Genomic DNA, 23,050 nt, shown 5'->3' on the forward strand with positions numbered 1-23,050 from the left:
GGCCATAAGGAAAAGTTCTGCCAATTCTAGGTCCTTGGCCAAGAAGAGAGAGCCAATGAAGATTGCGCTGACTCTGGACGCACCCCCACTCAGGTATTAGAACGGAAAACAATTTATCTCAAAGATAGTAATGACGATTTCACTGATGAGTATAGTAAATGTTGTGCCAATTTATCAAAATGTAAGGGGTTAAAACTTGGTCACATAAATGTACGAAGTTTGTTTGACAAACTGGATGAAGTCCGATTTATATTATCAAAAATTAAGCTTGATATCTTATGTATATCTGAAACATGGCTGCATGACACAATACAAGATAATCTAATTCAAATCCCCGATTGTACGGTAATAAGACAAGATAGACGAAATGATCGGCGCGGAGGAGGTGTATGTATTGTATATTCATACTTCGCTAACTTTTACGAAACGTGATGAGCTCTGTAATGATGTTCTTGAGGCTGTTTGGATTGAGTTACCACGGAAAGGTTAAAGGTAGGGAATCCCATTTGCATGCCTCAAATGAAGAGTTGTATAAATACAGTGGTATGTTGAAGAGAGTATCATTTTAGAAACTCCCATAAAGTATTGAAAGTGGAAGGTAACATTTAGTACATTTTTATTGACCGTTAGATTTTGAATTGATTTTTTTTTTCCGGGCTCACCGTAAATTCCAGTACATTACTAGGCTACCTTTGCAGACCCATGCACTGCACGTGTGTCCATCATGTATATTTTGTGAAGAAAGTTCATCAAAACTTACAAACATTTCTATGATATACATTCTTGCCACACACTCTATATGTTATTACATCAGCTCTTATACTTTTAGATTTGTGTTTATAGATAAAAAATACAGAAGACTGCAACAAAAAGGCTAAGTGTGGCTGACACACAGAACTACTGAATAGTTGAGTTTTGTGCATTATTCAAATTGTAGATAACTGTTGACTTCCAAATTTCTCAGCAGTGGCCTAAACAAGTCCCCTGAGGTTCATATTTAATGTTTTGCTGCATTTTAGGAGGTTTGTAAAAGGGATCCCCTACCTTTAACAAGTTGATTGTTGGTTGTCTTTATAGACCCCCACATGCTGATAGTGTGTATATGGATATTATATTTGATACATTAGAAAGGATTATGACGGAAGAAAAAGAACTTACAGTTAAACTCGCATAAGTCGATCTTCTCGGGACTGAGCAAAACACATCGACTTAGACGAGTTTCGACTTGTACGTAAGTCGAAAAAAATCGACTTAAAGTTACACCACACGTACATATATACATGTATGTTGTCTATACTCTGGAGCCGAGAGCTGGAGCGGTGTGCCCGATATTTGCCCTTCAGCAAGACACTTTATCCACATTAAAGGTCCAGTTTACCTTTGGGAGTAGTGATTTCAAAAATTTTCAAGATTTCATATTTGATGCATATGTGTAGGTCTGTTGTATCATAAAACATCCTACCATATGAAATATTTGCAATAAAACCTAAAATATAAGGAGATATCAGGGTTTTTCTCAATAAACCGTAACTGTATACGGTTTAGTCTGGAAAATTGTTTATTATAACTATTGTTCACATTTTGTGTATTTAACAACACTTAACATCGATTATACGGATTCAAATTTTCACAGTGGTTGTTTCTATCCCTAACTCACACTTTAGAACTATTATACAGCACTAATGCTTTCATCTGCAAATGGTAAATTATGCCTTTAATGCAGGCAAGGGCTCCACACTAACTTTTATTTTGGTGGCCCCAAAATGATTGATTTTTATTTTTTGGTGGCCCGAATAAAAAAAAAAAAAAAAAACAACCAACAAACAAGCAAAACTAAATCGGTCCTACGTTCGGTCCGAAAGTTACCGTTATTTCTGATTGTAAAAGCAATCATCCACCATTTACAAGTATTTTAACACCTTCCGGAGCCGAATGTTGCCGTTAATCATTTTCAAATGTAAAAACAAGCAACCGACATTCATTCTAGGATCTTACGGAGCTGAATATCATCCTTATTCATTTCCGAATGTGAAAGCAAACATCCGCTTTTTATTTCATCATCTAAATGAGCCGATTGATACCGTTAATCATTTCCAAATGTAAAAGAAACAATCTGTTACTTATTTAGCATCGTACGGAGCAGAATATTACCGTTATTCGATCTCCAAATTGAAAAGCAAACACCCGACATTTATTTTATGATCCTAAGGAGCCAAATGTTACTGCTGTCCACTTCCGAAAGTGTAATGAATCATCTGACATTTATTTTGGCATCTTCAGGAGTCGAATGTTACATGCTATTTACTTTCGAACGTAAAAGCGAACTTTCGGCAATTATTTCATCATCGTACTGAGTTGAATACCATAGTTATTCATTTCCGAACGCCAAAGCAAACATTCAACTTTTATTTTAGCATCTTCCGGAGCTGAATGTTATTGCTATTTACTTTCGAACATAAAATCAAACATGAGACATTCATTTTATCATCGGACGGAGTTGAATACTATTGTTATTCCTTTCCGAACGTTAAAGCAAATATCAAACATTAACTTTACCATCAAACGCAGCTAAATGTTACTGTTATTCATTTCGAAATTTAAAAGCAAACATCCGACAGTTATTTAGCATCGTATGGAGAAGAATATTACTGCTATTCACTTCCGAACGTAAAAACAATCATCTGACATTTATTTTAGCATCTTCTGGAGCCGAATGTTATTGCTATTTACTTTCGAAAGTAAAAGCAAACACCCGACATTTATCTCATCGTCGTACGAAGTTGATTATTATTGTCCTTCATTTCCGAACGTCAAAGGGATAATTCGACATTTACTTTAGCATCTTCCGGAGCTGAATGTTAATGTTATTTACTTTCGAACGTCAAAGTAAATATCCGACATTTATTTCATCATCGTACGAAGTTGATTATCATTGTTATTCATTTCCGAACGTCAAAGGGATAATTCGACATTTACTTTAGCATCTTCCGGAGCTGAATGTAATTGTTATTTACTTTCGAACGTAAAAGTAAACATCCGGCATTTATTTTATCATCGTATGGAGTTGAATATCATTATTTTTCAAATCCGAACGTCAAAGCAAACATTCGACATTTATTTCAGCATCTTCCGGATACTTGTTTTTGTCCTTATTCATTTCCGAACGCAAAATCAAATCTCTGACATTCCAAAAGTATAAGCAAACATCTGACATTTATTTTAGTATTATACGGAATCGAATATTACCGTTATTCATTTCCAAAATTAAAAGAGCAAACATCTGACATTTATTCAGCATCTTATGGAACCGATTGTTACCGCTTCATTTCCAAAACTGAAGGCAAACATTCGGCTTTTTTGGTGGCCTGGCGTGCGTTTTTGGTGACCCCGGTCGCAAATTAACCATTCGCGAAATCGTGATTCGATTCGCGAAAAGACTCCGCTAAATATAAGGCATAGATCGCTACACTCGGCAGGGGCTACGTCGTCCTTTCACCAGGTCTCGTTACAAGACCAAAATCTCGCGTGAGTTCTTGCGTTACCTATCGTTAATGTTAACGAAACATCGTTAATTTGCGCTAGGGATCGTTAATTTGCGCTAGGGATCGTTACTCATCGTTGCTACAAACGTTAATTTTCCCGATCGATAGTTTGCGTTACTAACGATTCAGGTGAAACCGCTTGCGTTAAAGAAACGTTAATGTTTATTTACGCAGTTTCTTTTGGTATATACTGTATGTAAACAAAAACTGGCGTCTCGTGATTTTGACAGTGATTTATTACACAATAAAATCTTATTCGACTTAGGCACAGTGAATTCAATGGTTTTTCCGTGAAAGTGTTCTTGGAATTTCATCGACTTAAGCGAGTATTCGACTTAAAAAATTCGACTTATGAATGAATTAATACACGTAAGTCAATGGGGAAAAATCGGGACTTTTTAAAATTATCGACTTGCGCGATTATTCGACATATGCGATGTCGACTTAGGCGAGTTTAACTGTATAATTCTAGGGGATACGAATTATGATGATAAAAGAAATGATGTAATAAGTGATACCAGTAATAAAATTAATGATAGTGAGAATTTGTTTATGATGACCCAACTTGTGTGTGAACCAACTAGGGTTACTGAAACCAGTTGTAAATGCCTTGATCATATGTTGACTTCTATCCCTGAATATCATAATGTTAGTGGAGTGGCAAAGATCTCCTTAAGTGACCATTATTTGATTTATACATGTGTGGTATTCCATAAGAAAGAGTGTGGACATAATTTGATACATTTTCGTGATTATAGTAAGTTCGATTCTACTCGTTTTATTGATGATTTAGAAAAGTGTAATATATTTCATTCAGAAAATGATATGGACGATACCATGGAAACGAAATGGAACAGATGGAAATCTGCATTCATGGACATATGTAATAAGCATGCTCCGATTAAACAATGTAGATTGAAACGTAGACATAATCCATGGATGACACCAGACATTATCAAGTTGATTTATAGAAAAGATTTTTTGAAAAAAAAAAGTCTGTTTCTGTCAAATCTCCAGAAGTTTTGTCAGAATATCGGCAAGTCAGAAATAAGTTATCTGAAGAAATTAGATTGAGTAAGAAATTGTATTTTGATAATGTCACTCGAAAGTATTGTAAAAATAGTAAAGTATTATGGAAGGAATTGAATAGAATTCGAGGTGACAATAAGCATATGTCTATCATACCTGGTGAACTTGATGGTGATAAATTAAACAGGTTTTTTGTTTATGTTGGTGAACCAATATCCAGATCTTTTCAAGACGATGCTTTCAAATGGTATCACCCGCAGTGCATTCATTCTTTTTCAATTCGATAGCATCGACTCAAATAGAATCTTTACATTACTGTCGAATCTACCAACAGATAGTAGTATGGATGTGTTAGAAATGGATGCAAAACTTTTGCAGATTGCTGCACCAGTGATTTATACGTCTCTTTGTAGTTTGTTTAATGAAAGCCTAACAACTGGTCAAGTACCTGTAGGTTGGAAGAAAGCAAGAACTACACCTGTTTACAAAGGCAAGGGTTCAAAAAATGACCCTACCAATTATCGGCCAATCTCTGTAGTTTGCCACATACATGTATCTAAACTCTTGGAGAAAGAGGTCCAAAAACAGTTTTTGAAATATCTCCAGAGTAATGATTTAATCAATATTGATCAATTCGTTTTTCTTCCTGAACATTCAACGCAAAATTGTTTGAATCGTGTTGTGGATGACTGGTACGATGCATTTAACAACAATGAATGTGTAGTAGCCCTTTTTCTTGATATATCTAAATGTTTCGATAGTATTGATATGAATATTTTGTTGACCAAGCTTAAATGGTACGGAGTTCAGGAATATGAGTATAAATGGTTCTCCAGTTATTTACATGATCGAAGTCAAGCTGTCCGAGCGCATGGATCTTTATCAAAGTTCCGTGATATTAGAGTGGGTGTGTCCCAGGGTAGTATACTAGGACCCCTTCTATTTTTGTTATTCGTGAATGATATAACTCAGTGTCTTATATTTTCACAATGCAATATATATGCGGATGACGTGGTTATATACACCACCAGTAGACAATGTTGATGAAGCATCCTCATGTCTGCAGTCAGATCTGAATGATTTATATCTTTGGTATACTAGGAATAAGTTAAAGATCAATGTTGATAAAACAAAAGTAATGGTTTTGAGTACTTCCAAAAATATGATCTGAATATTTGTATTAATGCTGAACGTATAGAGCAAGTTCACAGTATTAGGTACTTAGGTATCGAAATTGATGATAAGTTATCATGGAATAATCATGTACGACAGTTAACGAAGCAGCTAGGTTGTAAAATTTATTTACTACAGAAAATGCGTAAGTTTGTCAATCAAAATGTGTTGAATTTTCTGTATCTCACGCTAACGACCTTGCATAGATTATGCTTCTTCTGTGTGGGGCCATTGTACTTCTAAATCATTGGATAATATTTTGTTACGTCTGCAAAAGAGAGCAGCAAGAGTGGTAAAAAGCAATTGTGATTATGTTAATAGTCATGGTGCAGATCTTAAAGAACTTAAATGGAAATAATTTGAGCAACGGCGAGATTATTTTTTTGGCAACATTTAAGTACAAATGTAAAATGATGATTTAGCGCCCACTCGTATGGTTAATGAAATAGAAATGGTCTGTGATCGGCATTCACATAACACTCGTTCAGCCGACTCACTCAAGGTGGTCATTCCAAAACCAAATCTTGCATGTTTCAAGAAGTGTTTTCGTTTCTCAGGAGCACAAGTATGGAATTCACTACCAGACACTTTACAAAATGCCCGGACTGTTCAGAATTTTAAGCGCGTATATAAGCAGTTATATTTTTGTAATGTGTACTTGTTGTAACCACCTCAGCTGCAGATAATCTTTCCTGTTGTTTTTAACTTAGTATTGAAAATTGTTTATCTTCTGATTTTTTGTAACCTCTTTCTATGCGAGAGACTGCGAGGAAATATCATCATGCTTCTTATGCTTGTTAATCTTATGATTATTCTTTGATGTGTGTGTGTGTGTGTATGTGTGCGTGTGTGTGAGTGTGTGAGTGTGTGTGTGCGTGAGTGTGTGTGTGTGTGAGTGTGTGAGTTTGTGTGTGAGCGAGAGAGTGGGTGGATATGTGTACTCTACTGTGTGTGCTGAATTGCGTATTACTCCCTTTGAAAAGAGTATTGATCAAAAGAGTATTGATATTGTGTTGATGTTATGATGTAAAAAGGAATGTCCTTGATTTGTTATTTTGTGTTTGTTGAACTGTTATATTTTGTCATTCTGTTGCAGGGCCCCCTAGGATAACAGTGTTTAAACCACTGATGGGGCTACCCTGGGTAAAGAAAACTGAATAAACAACTGAATAAATAGACTAGTATAGCATAGTGGGAATCGCGCTTGTTCGATTTTCGAGCAGCGTATACCATCTTTCGTTTATGAAATGACGAACATTTTGGTCTGGATTTACCCTTTAGCAAAAATAAGCATGTAAACTGACATTCTGATGCAGTTTAGAAATTCTTAATAAGATTGCTGGGATGATTGTGTAGGAGGAAGAAATCCTCACTGCGTGGGATAGGGAGTTGATGGTGCAGGTGGTGGTGTACTGGGTCGACTTGACGGCGCATAGCGAATAGCGAATAAAGAATAGCGAATAGCGAATCCTGTATACTTCTATGTGAACGCAGCCTATAAGCATGAAGATAAGTACTTCGAGTATTACATAACTATCTTATTATATGTGGCGGCTAAAGATTTTGTTCTATGAGAAACCAAATGAAGTCCTTTGTTACCCGGCCAGTGACAAGGATACAGAAGATACAGATGGGTGGTTCTTTTCTCCACTTTCTTTAGTAGCTGCCTTCCACGAGGCTGCCTTTCCTGCCATCAGAGGGCTGAAACCTCCTGTGGGTTCCTTGTTGCTGTAAATCTTAACGAATTTTTAGTGTGCACATCACTACTTCTATTGTAAATATACTACGACTGCACCATCACCCACTGTCACAGCACATTCCATCCCAGTTTAGTTCGGAAAGAGCTGCTTCAGGGATTATCTCATCAAGGTTCTCTAGCTCCCTGAGTACAGCATTATCACATCACATTGCTTACATTCTCTAAGCAGCTTTATTTCTAACAGGGCTAATAGGTGGCTCAACTCGATCCCTGATTCTACCGAACCAAGCAAACAGATTCCTTAACTGAATAAAAGACGAATGTTATAAGTGTATAGCATAGCTTCCTTTTCACTCTTCTCTTGCCTCCAAAACTGGACTTACACACTGACCTCATACGCTAAAGCTTTGCAAACAGTCCCACAACTCTTAGTCTCAACTTTCCATTTGATAATGACTACACGACCCTTTCACTACAGGACTACTACTATACCACCACCACCACCACCACCACAACCACAACAACAACAACAACAACAATTACTACTACTTCTACTACTACTACTACTACTACTACTACTACTACTACTACTACTACTACTACCACTACTACTACTACTATCACTATTACTACTTCTACTACTACTACTACTACTACTATTACTACTACTACTGCTACTACTATACTCCGAGTACTATTACTACTACTATAACTTTGCTACTTTACTATACTCACAATCATACATAATGATGATAATGATGACGATGATAATGATAATAGCAACCATAATAGTGAATAAACAAAAGTATATCAGTTATGATGTAATTTATTGCATTTTTAAATTTTCCACATTTTTGCATTATTATCACTAGTTCAACAATAATCACAATTATCATTGCTACCAAATTGTAGGTCTAGTTCTACTAGTACACATTTCACTTCTACAAAAGTCTGAAGTGAATCAAAGACCACGGTAGGCCCTTTTACATGGGCATTGATAATATCTGCGGAGTGATAGAAGCCATACTATGCTTTCGTAGGTTGGGTAACATCAGCATTCTTGCATTCAGAGAAATATACGGCACAACTGTTATTACACGACATGGCACAGTTTTGCCCACTATCGAGTACACTTACCAGAGGATCCGTAAAAAGAAATGCAAAACCATCCGAAAGTTGCCGCTGTTGCGATCACTGCCGTTGCCATGACCCTCCAACAATTGTTAACCCGCAGAGGGGACTTCATGTCGCTGATACCGATTCGAAGTGAGAGAGAAAGAAGTCAAATCGCGAAGATACATGACACAGTATCACATAGCAAAGCCGAAATCAACACAAGCCATGACTAGATGCAAACTGTGGCTGCCTCACTTAACACGAGTTGCTATAAAGTGAGGAGTTCGAGTTCGAAGAACGATAGAGCCAGGCGGTCCTGCGAAACCCAATTACTTACCACAGTTCATAAGATCTGGGAGGCCAACCTTGAGCACACTGTAAAGCAAGTTATCGACCTCGATAAAGCATTAGATATTGTTCCCCATGAACGGCTATTGTACAAACTGCGCCACTATGGGATTAAGGGACCATTACATTAGTTACGTTCAGACGGGAGGTTAGGAAACCTCGAGTTTAGAGCTTGTAGTTATAATAAGGACCGTGAAGACGCACTCGTAGTTAGCAAACCTCGAGGTTTGCTCGATGTTTCGAGCCACGAGAAATCTTATGGTTAGCGCTCTAACCACGAGCCGCGGGGGGTCCCCACTCGTAGTTAAGCACCGTGTGGACACAAAAAAAAAAAAAACAACGAACTCCAAGTTAAAGGACAAGTTCACCTTCATTAACATAAGGATTGAGAGAATGTAGCAATATTAGTAGAACACATCATTGAAAGTTTGTGGAAAATTGGACAATCCGTTCAAAAGTTAAGAATTTGTGAAGTTTTTGTGCAGTCACCGCTGGATGAGAAGACTACTGCAGTGTATGATGTCACATGTGTACAACACTATAAGAAAAATATACAGAGAATTTCACAAAATTTCATCTTTTGAAAAAAGTACACATTTCCTTGACTCGTTACTGACATATGTTATGGGTAATAATATTATTCCCATTGCCTTTAGAAAGAGGCAAGTCAAGTACTCTTTTATTATGCGAAAAAAAGTGAAAATATGTTGAATTTTCTTTACATTTTCTTTATAACACTGTTCTACTCATATGACATCACGAGCCTTAGTAGTCTCCTCATCCAGCGGTTCCAACACAAAAGTTTTAAAAATTCATAACTTTTGCATCGATTGTCCAATTTTCCTCAAACTTTCAATGATGTGTTCCACTAATATTGCTAAATTCTCTCAATCCTTGTGTTAATGAAGGTGAACTTGTCCTTTAAGAGTGACCTCGCCGTGAACTCCAGCCCCCACAATTTCCCTCTGCTTCCGGGTCAACCTCCCACACGTAACACACCACAAATACACTACACGTGCGTGCGAGGTGAAAAACCTATGACGCACATCACAACAAAATTATCTTTTCTTCCCATGCGCTTGATCTCTGAAACTGAACACGTCGAACTCGCTACTGTATTCTATTTTCTTCTCCGACGCTAAAAAAATGTTTTCGACGAATATCTTCATAAAGGCATAAAGTCATCAGTGCAGTGCTATGTCTGCACACCATAACAGAGGAAGCTGGTGCCGCCGCTGGGAAAAAGAGTACCGGTAAGCGAGTCCGACAGCTAGGGCTGGACTTAAGAAGAAATAGACGCCTTGTTAGCAATGCAGTGTGGGCTGAAACTTCCGGTTTTGTGGTTTTAACATTGAGTGGGACCCACTCGTAGTTGCGGGATTGCAGAAGCTTAACCTCGAGGTTTCGTAACCTCGAGGTTAAGATTCGTCGTGTGGACACACGTACGTCGTAGTTAGGGGGCAAGAGCTAAACCTCAAGGTTTCCTAACCTCAGGGTTAGGGCCTGCCGTCTGAACGTAACTATAGCTGGATCTCTGCATTAGAACGCAGTCAGTGGTAGTACAAGGTTCATATTCCAAGCCTACTGAACAACGGCGTAGCAGGATTTCATCTTGGGGGGGGGGGGGGCGGTTAGTCTGCGAGGGAGGGAAGCGAGGGGGGGGGGGATCCCCCTCCCACGGTAAGAACTTTGTGTATTTTGATGTTGCAAATGGTGCAATTTGATGCATGTTTTTGCGCGTTTCATCGACGTGAAACAGTCCCACTTGTTTAAGGTAGCAGTATATTTTGATGTAGATTATTATTGAACAATTTGCCTATAAAATTGTATCAATTAAATAATCTTCTTGTATTAATTCTTACACTGAATATCATAAACGCTTTCTGTTCAGCAATCCAACAGAAAAATCATGCACACGAGGGTGTAGATAGGGGCATATCCCCTCCCACACGAAGGTGATTTTGCGTTTTCAGACCTGAAATTCAGCGATCTGGTGCAAATTTTTGGTGCAATACTTTTTCATCGAAGCGTTGAAATCACGGAATTTAGCTCTTATTCCGAATGTGCATCATTCTGTGTGTATGTACAAAGTCTAGTGAGGTAGAGCTTAGGGGAAGGGGGATTCCCCCTCCCGCTTGCGGAGCTTTTGCGTTTTTAGAATTGAAATAAAGCGATCTGGGGCACACTTTTTGTGGTAAATTCGGAATTTTGCCTATAAAATGGTATAATTCACTTCTTGCATCAATTCTTTTCACTGAATATCATGAAAGCGACTGAACCCGAGCGAGCGTATAGCGAGCGACGGGAGGGGAGGGTGTGTGTGTGTGGGGGGGGGGGTGTCCCCCCTTCCTCCCACGGTGAGAACTTTTTGCATTTTGATGTTGCAAATGGTGTAATCTGATGAATGTTTTTGCACGTTTTATCGACTTGAAACAGTCCCACTCGAATTGTTTAAGGTAGCAGTATATTTTTATATGGATTATTATTGAACAATTTGCCTATAAAATGGTATAATCTGAATCCGAGCGAGCGGAGCGAGAGAGGGGGGAGGGGAGAGTGCACCCCTCCCACGGTGAGAACTTTTTGCATTTTGATGTTGCAAATGGTGCAATTTGATGCATGTTTTTGGCGTGTTTTAACGAGTTGAAACAGTCCCACTTGTTTAAGGTTGCAGTATATTTAGTGTAGATTATTATTGAACAATTTGCCTGTAAAATGGTATCAATTAAATAATCTTCTTGTATTAATTCTTACACTGAATATCATAAACGCTTTCTGTTCAGCAATCCAACAGAAAAATCATGCACACGAGGGTGTAGATAGGGGCATATCCCCTCCCACACGAAGGTGATTTTGCGTTTTCAGACCTGAAATTCAGCGATCTGGTGCAAATTTTTGGTGCAATACTTTTTCATTGAAGCTTTGAAATCACGGAATTTAGCTCTTATTCCGAATGTGCATCATTCTGTGTGTATGTACAAAGTCTAGTGAGGCAGAGCTTAGGGGAAGGGGGATTCCCCCTCCAGCTCGCGGAGCTTTCGCGTTTTTAGAATTGAAATAAAGCGATTTGGGGCACACTTTTTGTGGTAAATTCGGAAATTGTCATTCCCAAAAATGTACTTAGTCTATAGTGGGTAACAAGCAATGAATGGGTGGCAAGATACCTCTCCCATATTCAAGGGAGCCCCCCCTTTTTTTTTCATGTTTAAGCTTTTAGAACTGAAATTCAACAATCTGACTTTTGTGTTGTTTGAAGGTTTGCATGGTGAAGTTAATTAGGATGAAAGATTTGCGGTGACACCATGTGTATGTAGTCCTTAACCGGATCGTTGTTTGGAAGAAGAGCCTAGAAAGAGGAGAAACGAAGAGGGAAGCGATATATGGGGGTTGTGAGGAGGGCAAAAAGTGAAGAGTGGGAGACAGCAATGGGCTGGAAGTTGAAGTTCCACTAGTGGAGACAGTAGAGAAAGGAACACAGAGAGTGGTAAGGAAGAATAGTGTGAGAATCAAGTAAGATGTTCGGACATCGTTAGAAGGGGAATGATGAAATAGAAGGGAAGAGGAAGAGGAAGGAGTTGAATGTTGGAGTATCATGGAGATAGGGGAGAGCAGTGAAGATTCATGAAACCAAGAGGAGAACGAAGTCGGCGAACAGTGTGGCTATGGAACGCGAATCAATGGAGAAAGGACGAATAATAAAAATAAGGAGGGGTAAGTAGAGGAGAGGTGAGAATATGCGGAGAGAAGGGAGAGAGAGAGAGAGAGGGGGGGGGGGGGGCAATGAAAAGAAGAAGAAAAGAACGAAGTGAGATTCAAGACGTAAATTAGAGGGAGCTATATAGTTGCTCTACTTTCACTAGCTGCGCACCTTTACTCAGTGTTTCATTTCTCTTTCCTCTCTCTCTCTCTCTTACACGTTTTTCTGTTTCTACACTACTTATCTTTTCTTTTCTTTCTGTTCTGTTCTCTTCTTTCTTCTTTTCTTTTTATTTCTTCCTTCCATACAACCCAACGGTCCTTTTCAGGACCACTTGTTTTAATTTACACATTTCTTTACAGGTTATTTCTCTTGTCTTCTCTCCTCAGGTCTACACTTTAACCTTATTTTAATTTCGCATTTTTGCATTTCTCCAACAGGAACCTTTTCAGGACTTAACTGTCATCTATTTCCTCTCCATTTATATATTTTTCTTCTCCGCAGCAGCATTTAATTCTAGGATCCACACTAGCTCCCTCTAATTTACGTCTTGAATTTCAATTTCAATTTGTTCTTTTCTTCTTCTTTTCATTGCCCCCCCCCCCCCCTCTCTCTATGTTTGATCAAAAAATAATATATTGCACTAGGAACAAAATCAATATTGAAACTTGAATTATGTATTTGAGAGTTTGTGCTTGTTTGCGCATATTATATATGGAAAGGGGGTATGTGTGTGAGTGTGTGAGCGTGTGTGTGTGTGCGTGTGTGTGTGTGTGTTTGTGCGTGCGTGTGGGTGTGGGTGGATGTGCGTGTGTGCATACCCACAATCAATGAATCAAAGTTATATGATAAATTATATCAAAATAAGAGCAATGGAAACATTGTCATAATCACCTAGAATATAAAAGTACACAATCTTTAAATCTTGTGCATTGTATCAAAATAGATTGCAAATCCATTAATACCCTATAATGTATTGCTTATTCACCGTCTAATTACAAATGACACATTATGCATATCTGAGTATATAAATGAGATGCACAAACCAAAAAAAAAAAAGGGGGGGGGGATACATAATGATATTGCATATTTTTTTCAACTAAGAAGATATATATATATATATATATATATATATATATATATATATACATGTATATCAAACATACAGACCAGATATACAATGATTTTGGGTTTATTTTTTTTTCCTGATTTCCCAAATAATACTTATGGTTACAATACACACGTATCAGCAGTGACTGTGCTATCACTTTAACGATGAATTCCAAATTAAAGGATATTTATCACCACAAAAACAAATAACAAACTATAATATTTTTACCATTCAAATATCTTAACAATTACTTTAATAGCTATATAGGCGGTGACATAAGGGGAAAAAAGAAGAAGGGGCATCGGAACCCACTGAAGTTTCAGTACTTTGACAAGATAAACTTATAAAGATGAATTTATCGCAAAAAATATCAAGTATCTACAAACGAACCCAGTTTTTCACATGATACGATTTGGTTTGTTAAGCAAGAATTATATACAGTTTACTCTTTGAGCAACTCGACAGTGTTTACCGTGGAAAAGGTTGCAAACATTCTCACATTTGTGCTCAAACTTTACATCGTACCCCTGCAGACACTTCTAACAGAAGTAAGTTCTGCGGCAAAAAAAGCAAACAAACAAACAAACAAATTGCACCGAGGGAGGTAACCAAGTCGAAGTGTTATGTCAATAAAGGTATGGCATGATCTCGGTCTTTAGCATATACAATCATGCTCAAATTGGCTTTCGAAATGACAATTATTCTGTAGTTTCTCGTTTAGGGAGTGTTTTCAAAAGACTGGATCTCTGTTGGACCGCATTTCACATACGGGACATTTACTTCTCTATGCAAATCTCTCGCGATGTCCGCTTGGTGTCCATAACTTTGCCTTAATTAATACCAGTCTGGGTCATTTCTTTTTGTATGTGAGCGAATCCCATCACTATCGCTCTCCCGCAACACATCTCATCCACTCTACGAATTTTTATTTGGATGATGCTTTGCATTTTCGGCAATTCTTAATTGAGGTTCAGAACCCATTGGTTTGATTTCTTTCCCTCAGGCAGGGCAAAATGATATTTGTGTGACATTAAACGTCCAAATTTCATTGAGTGACAGCTCATCTTGTGGAGATTGAGCGTTGACTGAAATTTGGTACTGATTGCATCCCACCTCAAATGGTTCTTCCTAACGAAAGACATGCTGATTTGCTTATCCGGTTCAGAAGTATTAAAGACCATTCTTACGAAATCTCTGTCCCGAGCACCCTCAACCACGTCATGTACAATATTGTCGAACAGCCCATTCACACGTCGAGGCAACATAGCACTCATGAGACCGTCTCTCCCGACTGGATTAAAAAAAAAAGCCAACAAAAAACAAAAGATATAATCAGTCATGGTGGCATTACACTTCTTACAATGTCTTTGACTAACCTTTCTCACATAATATGCCAATTGGCAGTTGACTTTGTAGTTCTTCGTCTTGCCGCTTCCTGACTATGGTGGATGACGTAACTCCCTCCATCTCCCAATGTTTGAGGCTTCTAAGCGTCGCTGCTGCTCCCAGTTGCTCGCGCTCCTCCAACATGACTCGTATACTCGGACCAGGCTAGATATTCCCCCAACTGAGATTTTCTATGAAATGGAATATGTTACAGCCAGTGTTAGCATCAACACTATGAAGAGACACTTCGAAGAGAAAAGTCGCATCTAGCATACATGTCATTTGCGTGATGGAACCTTGTACTCTCGTTTTGACAGTCTTACACACTTATACGAGTGAAATAAAAACTAAAATAACGACCCTACAAAAAGATAGAATAAACAATGTAAACGTATCGGTACTCGGGTGATTGTGGAAATTTTGCGGGGAATCTTCTTGACATTGTCCTCGTGAAGATCAATCAGAGGAGTTCTGGTTCCAACTCTTCGTAGAGTTCGTCTCTCAGAGCCAACACTTCAGCGATCGTATAAAATCATGCTGAAGATGTTTTATCTTCCTCTTGTCACATGTATATACACTCTGTATATCAGGCTCCTTAACCATTGCAATCTTCTCCACAAATTTTTATTTCCTGCCATATATTCACTTCCCCCTTCCCTTTCAAGGCTGTCGTATCTTCAAGCTATATGGTTTTTGACGACAGTCTTCTGCTTTCACACTCCCAATGCATGTGCCATAATTCAGTCAGATCATTTTGATCCACTTTATCCCTAGCGGTTCCCAATTGACGTGTTCTCTTATTCTTTTCTTTAATCTGTACATGTATATTTCAGTTATGTTCGGATGTACACACTGTATGTTTTATTGTCTTGAAAACAAAAGGAAATGACTGTTTTTCATTTGTACTATCTTCTATACAGCAAATTCCCAATAAACTCATTTGAATTGAATTGAACTAATCACAGCTCACCGAGATTCCCAGAGAGCTGACCACTGTCACCTCCTTTGACCAATAACATCGTGGCATCTTGTAACTGGTATGTTGGAGCAGACCTTTTCTTCGTTCCAATTGGTCAGCTCTTTGTGATACTTCCGACCAACCAGACATCATCTCCATTTCCACCACAACTGGTCATTGAAATTAGGCATAGCCTTTGGTCCCCTTCACCCACACCTTCATCATCATCTCTCTCTCTCTCTCTCTCTCTCTCTGACAAGACCTTCCTGTCTTGGACTCTTGTTTTAAACTCTCACAAAGAACTTCTTCATCATGGCAACTTGGACATTTTTCTTGATTTCCTGTCTTGAACCAGGCTTGTTCTTCCTATACAATGTGCATAGTGAGGTAAAGTGAAACTCAAGATCGCCTCAACATTCTCTTGTAGGCTATCGCTATATGAACTTGATCTCTCTTTATACCATCCTGAATGATGTACACTTCTATTCTGCTCATGTGTGGAATATACATCGGAATTGCAAGCTTGTGCCTGGATACACTTTTCATCACTGTGCATTACCATTTATCGAGGCTGGACAAATCGTGTAAGTGACCATTGACCATTATACACCATACAGTGTACCTCATCAAGCAATACTGCACTACACAATTAGCGCAGCAATATATCACCAACAAAGTACCGATGCATATTCATGATTTCATTTCATAAATAACACGCTTCCCCCTCCGGAAACGGGTTTGAGTAACATCGTCATAAACAGGAAAATGACTAATTCATAACGGAAGTCACTTTTATTCATCACCGGAACTCCTAATTAACGCTAATTAGTAGGTGTTAATTAATTCTCCCTGTCCATAAAGACTTACATAACTGCTTACATTTTCAAAGCATAGGGTTATCATAGTCAATCATTTTGAACAAAAATCGCTTGTGAGAATTATGTATCTCTAGATGAAAACTGAAAGTGTATAAGCTTATCCATGATCGAACATTTTTCTTCTTTTTTATAAAGAAAATCAAGATAACTTTATAACCGAAAGAAAGGTTTTAAACTATAATATTTCCACATCCCAACATCCACGGAAGGAGGTACACGACTATTGGAACCTCTCTTACTTCCTACCAGCACTCCCGACAATCATGTGGAACCCCGCATTGAGGTGGATGATATTCACCGACAGATCTACCCGAAAGAATGTGATCGATAGAGATTAGTGGGCCTAACCGATTATAGCGCCATCAACGCGGCCTGTCATTACAACCGACAGGGCCCTCTTCACAGACGTACAGAGGTGCGGCGTTAGCAGTAACGTTTTAAAACCGTGTGGATAGTATTTATAGTATTAAAGTGTATAAGCAGTGGCGTATCTAGGGGGGGGGGGGGGGGCAAGGGGGGCACGTGCACCGGGCGCCACTCCTTGGGGGCGCAAAACAACGAAAAAAAAAAAGAAGAAAAAAAAAAAGAAAGAAAAAGAAGAAGAAGAAGAAGAAGAAGAAGGAAAAAAAAAAAAAAAACTCGCCCGGACCCGGGGGGGGGGGGGGGGGGGGGGGGAGGGCGCAGAAAACCAAATCAAACAAGACAAAAACAAAACATGATGATGACGCGGACAAATAACAATTTTTATTGTGTTCACACAAGAATTCCCAATTCCATGTTTTGTAAGCTGAAATACAAAAATTTTCGGCTCGCTCGCTGCGCTCGCTCGCCAAAAAAAAAAAAAAAATGAAGATAAGAACAAAACGTGATGATGACGCAGAAATATACAACTTTCGGCTCATCACTCGCGCATACTAATTTAGAGTATTTTTCAAGTCCTCAGTTTGTTGGTATGAATCGTTATCTATAAGGCCGTCACTATATCTTCATTAGAATTGTAAGATTTAATAAGCAAAAAAGACAAGAATTCCATGTTTTGTAAGCTGAAATACAAAAATTTTTGGCTCTCTCGCTGCGCTCGCTCGCCAAAAATTAACAACAACAACAACAAAAAAAGATAAGAACGAAACGTGATGATGACGCAGAAATATACAAATTTCAGCTCATCACTCGCGCATACTCATTTAGAGTATTTTTCAAGTCCTCAGTTTGTTGGTATGAATCGCTATCTATAATGCCGTCACTATATCTTGATTAGAACTGTAAGATTTAATAAGCCAAAAAAGACAAGAATTTCATGTTTTGTGAGCTGAAATACAAAAATTTTGGGCTCGCTAGCCAAAATTTATCCAAAAAAAAAGAAGAAGATAAGAACGAAACGTGATGATGACGCAGAAATATACAAATTTCGGCTCACTCGCGCATATATACTAATTTACAGTATTTTGACAAGTCCTTAGTTTGTTGGTATTAATCGTTATCTCTAAAGCCGTCACTATATCTTGATTAGAATTGTAAGATTTAATAAGCAAAAACGATAAGAATTCCATGTTTTGTAAGCTGAAATACAAGTTTTCGGCTCGCTCGCTGCGCTCGCTCGCCAAAATTTATCCAAAAAAAGAAGAAGATAAGAACAAAACGTGATGATGACGAAGAAATATACAAAATTCAGCTCACTCGCGCATGTGATTATACTAATTTAGAGTATTTTTTCAAGTCCTTAGTTTGTTGGTATAAATCGTTATCTGTAAGGCCATTACTATAATTTATGTAGATTAGAATTGTAAGATTTAATAAGAAAAAATGACATGAATTCCATGTTTTGTAAGCTGAAATACAAAAATTTTCGGCTCGCTCGATACGCTCGCTCGCCAAAATTTGTCAAAATTTATTTCATTCAAATCACCCTCAAAAAACCCCTCTTAGGTGCTTCAAAAAGCATATCATGTGAACCTTTTTTTAGAGTCCCTGCCGGGATGGGGTTGGGGTTGAACACTTTTTCAGAAATTAGGGGCGCAATTTTCGCGCTTGCCCCGGGCGCCGTTTTCCCTAGATACGCCACTGTGTATAAGAATAAAGATATCAAGTGTGTGATTATTATAGCATGTCAAATAAAACAACATTGAAGAAATATTTCAACATGGAAATCATGCGTACAGTAAAGCTTCGGTGTAGGAAACTCCTACACCCTGAAATCCTAGTTTAAAAAAGAATAAAATTAATTACTTAACACGGAATCAGTAATACCATTCAACTGTTTAACTCTTTATGTGCCATGGTGGAAACCCCCTGTGTGCCACGTTATTCCGAGACACGCTTGAGAAAGAATTCTGTTTTTCCAAGTATAACTTCTACAAATTTCTGTTAGGATGGGCATAATGTAGGCAAAGTTAAAGAGGAATGCCAAGCTTCGTTTCGATATAAATTGTATGATGAACCCATTTTCAATTTTTCTTCTGAATAACCAGTTGCTACATTACTATAAAGGCATGACTTTTGCACATAAACCGTGAAAGAAACTTAGAATGTACGAGCAAATCTAGTTGGGAACATCACTTGATAGTCGATCTCCACATAGAATGCAAGCCGTTTATGAGAGGAACAAAAGCACGAGAAACGCTTTCATTGTGCCGCTGGATTAGCAGTAATTAGCGGTTTATCGATCGGTCTTGGCGGCTTTGTTTGTTGAGCAGAATATGTGAAGTTGGCAAGCCGTCGACTGAGTCGGACGTGCGAACGCGGCACATAAAGAGTTAATCCGCTTTCCTTCTCTTTTCACAAACACGAATTGCGTTCCTCACGTTGCAGGCACCCTTACTTGCCTCGAGCAGACTATTATTTTCTTGATTCTCAATTTCCACCTTACCGCATTTCTTTCAGTAGCATGGTTGTCCAGTTTAATACAAATGTGTGCTAACTGGAGAAAAAAAAAATTGTTTGCCATGATAATAGTTGTTAATAATTCCTAGATGATGACCACACTCCATTTCACGAGGGTCGTGGACCTAAACGACGAAATGTTACTGAACTTCATCGTCATTTTTCCAGTGACTGATTGGAATATAATAACGATAGAAAGAGATAAGAATTGATTATCATTAATAGACCAGTTCGTAATCCCACTTTGCGCATGAGCAGGAAAAAAAAAAGGTCATTTGTACAAACAGGCACTTTGGTTTGTAAATTCACTGAAATAAGCATCTGTGATGCGATGATTATTCATGTGTTCCTTATCTACAAAGTGGTGCTTGCCAGCACATCCACCTGACAGCAAGAATGGTATTTCGCAATATGAAAGGAAATAGGCTGTTATTGCATTCAATACAAAACAATGAAATGATGCCTGCTAAATTGCTATCTGGTGGAGTATTCTGATCACCTGATCTCAACGTAATTCATTCTTTGCTTGAACATGAATTCCATAAGTTGTTACGTCGGGCAAGCTTATGCATTTCATGCTGCTTTGAAAACGAGTGAAGTGCCTAACCATCTGAGAGAAAAGAAAGGTTATTTGTACCAGTGTGTACATGAGCTAATTACTAACTGGCTTATTGTCGTGCCACAAATTTCTTTGATCACTCTTTACATACGGGATATACGCATATGTATCTACGCATGCAGCAGATAATTATGGCAAGTGTTGGGAAACTGTTTTATCCTTTAACTCTTTATGTGCCACGTTCGCACGTCCGACTCAGTCGACGGCGTGCCAACTTCGTATATACTGCTCAACAAACAAAGCCGCCAAAAACCAATCGATAAATCGCTAATCACTGCTAATTCCGCGGCACAATGAAAGCGTCTCTCGTGCTTTTGTTCCTCTCATATACGGCTTGCATTCTATGTGGTGATTGACTATCAAGCGGTGTTCCCAACTAGATATGCTTGTACATTCTAAGTTTCTGTCACGGTTTTATGTGAAAAGGTCATGCCTTTACAGTAATGTAGCAACTTGTCATTCAAAGGAAAAATTAAAATAGATTCGTCATGCAATTTATATCAAAACAAAACTTGGCATTGCTCTTTAACTATGCCTACTATTATGCCCGTCTAATTTGTAGAAGTTTTACAAATTGGAAAAACATAATTCTTTCTCAAAGCATGAATACCTTAGTGTCTCAGAATAACGTGGCACACAGGGGGTTTCCACCATGGCACATAAAGAGTTAATAGAGGGCGATGAGGTTTTTTTTAAGATCAACAAATTAATGCATAAATGATTAGCTGTGTCGTATTCTTTGAGAAAATGCGTTCGATTTCGTTGACGACAAACGTGGAATGTGCGATCACCAACCAACCCGCCCCTGCGCCTGGTCATGCGGTATCCAGGCAACGGGACGCACACGAACCAGCAAGAAAGTCGCGCCGATGAATGGCTGATGTTTTCACGTGTGAAGTTTTTCCGGGCAAACGTGCAGAGTTCGTGTTACCCTAATGAACACCTTGTAAATACAAAGTTGATATAAATGAGAAACGGGTATCGCGCTTTGTGAGAGTATGATCAAACCAGTTTTATAATGTCGCTGCAAAACGGATTACTTCCACATGTATACTTCCGCAGAAACTTGTATTGCATCACATAGAATCTGTTTATATACTGACAGAAATAGATGCACTTTCCACATCAGTCTCCTATATTAATGTCGTAAATTTCTTTTAACTCATGAGTTTAAGTGACAATTGCCACATAAATACCCATAGCAATGTGCACAGAGGTTAAAGTCCCTGACACAGAAAGTGTTAGGAAAGTGCATGTTATTATTTATGATGTAATGATATATAATACACTGTACTCGAATATATAAATCATGTTTTTCTCTGAAAATAAACGATTGCTCGGTCACAATGTTTATTATGGTTAACATTTTGGTATAGTTTCTTTTTAGTCATAAGCATTCCCCGCTTCCCTTATTTGGTATAATTAAATCACCTGGTCTTCATTTTTATCCCTTCTCCGTTTCTCTTTCACAAACACTGATTACTCGGGGCTTACAGCCAAACAAGCTTGCTTTCATGTAGGTACAACTCGAACCGAGATTTCAACAACATGACAAAATTAATTATTTTATAGTCGTCATATTTATTAGAATTTAGCTTCCGTCTGTCTTTTGGATATGAAACAGGAATGAATGATCTTCGTTAATTTCCTATGAAGTAACCCACCAGCATAATAATATGTTAAACAGACAACAGAGAGAGAGAGAGAGAGAGGAGGGGGTAGCTTGACAGAGGAGGTAATTAAGTATACACTACGAACGCTATGACGCCCACACATTTTTCCTCTTTCTCCTTCATAAAGTGGAATACAAAGTATGTAATCGAATGAATATAATGTCAAAAACCTCTTCCCACCTCCCTTCAAAAACAATGCATACATTGAAGTGGTAACAAAGGTAAATGTAGCGATTGAAGAATAATCTACTGTAAAGACGAGCTTGCATAACGAGGATCATTTGAAAAAAAAATGCCAATATCTATTATTTCGTATATATATATATATATGTATATATATATATATATACATATATATATATATATATATATATATATATATAGAGAGAGAGAGAGAGAGAGAGAGAGGGTGAAAGAGAGAGAGAGAGAGAGAAACATATCCAAAAAAATATCTACTTCCAGTAATACAACTGAAATACATAATAGTTAATACTGAGAAATTGTATAGTACATACGAATTCAAAATGACACTATTTATCGAGCCGTGTGTGCCAGGGAAATAATATGGTGATAAAAGCAAACAAGCATATACAAGCACGCTCACGTAACAGCAGCAACAACAAAAGAATACACGCATGACCAAACGACGCAATATTGGAAGGGAGAGGAAAGAACGCAATGACTTTGAAACACAACGGTCTTGTATATTAAGCTCAAATACGTAGAATGAAAAAAAAAAGTAACTCGTGAACCACTGAGAGGCCTTTCTACGTATGCCGTAATGGCATCATTTGGAGAGAAATATATCATGGTTACTCGAGTCGAAAGCATTATAGGAAGATGTCTATTGTAAAATGTGGACATTCAAATATTGAGTATATGTTTAATTTCTCAGCACGTGGATTTCTCATTGTATATTCATGTTGTTAGTCTACTTGGGA

General features: G+C 38.0%; 1 protein-coding gene across 1 annotated transcript in view; it reads right to left on the reverse strand.

The window, feature by feature from the left end:
- LOC140242874 (heparin sulfate O-sulfotransferase-like) overlaps positions 1 to 15,245 on the reverse strand; it is a 38,663-nt gene extending 23,418 nt beyond the window's left edge. The window contains exon 1 of the mRNA XM_072322620.1: positions 15,092 to 15,245. Coding sequence (XP_072178721.1) covers positions 15,092 to 15,245 — 154 coding nt within the window. The remainder of the gene's footprint in view (positions 1 to 15,091) is intronic.
- Between the last annotated feature and the right edge of the window lie 7,805 nt (positions 15,246 to 23,050).

The sequence above is a fragment of the Diadema setosum genome, chromosome 19 (genome assembly GCF_964275005.1).
Source record: "Diadema setosum chromosome 19, eeDiaSeto1, whole genome shotgun sequence".
NCBI classification, from domain to species: domain Eukaryota; kingdom Metazoa; phylum Echinodermata; class Echinoidea; order Diadematoida; family Diadematidae; genus Diadema; species Diadema setosum.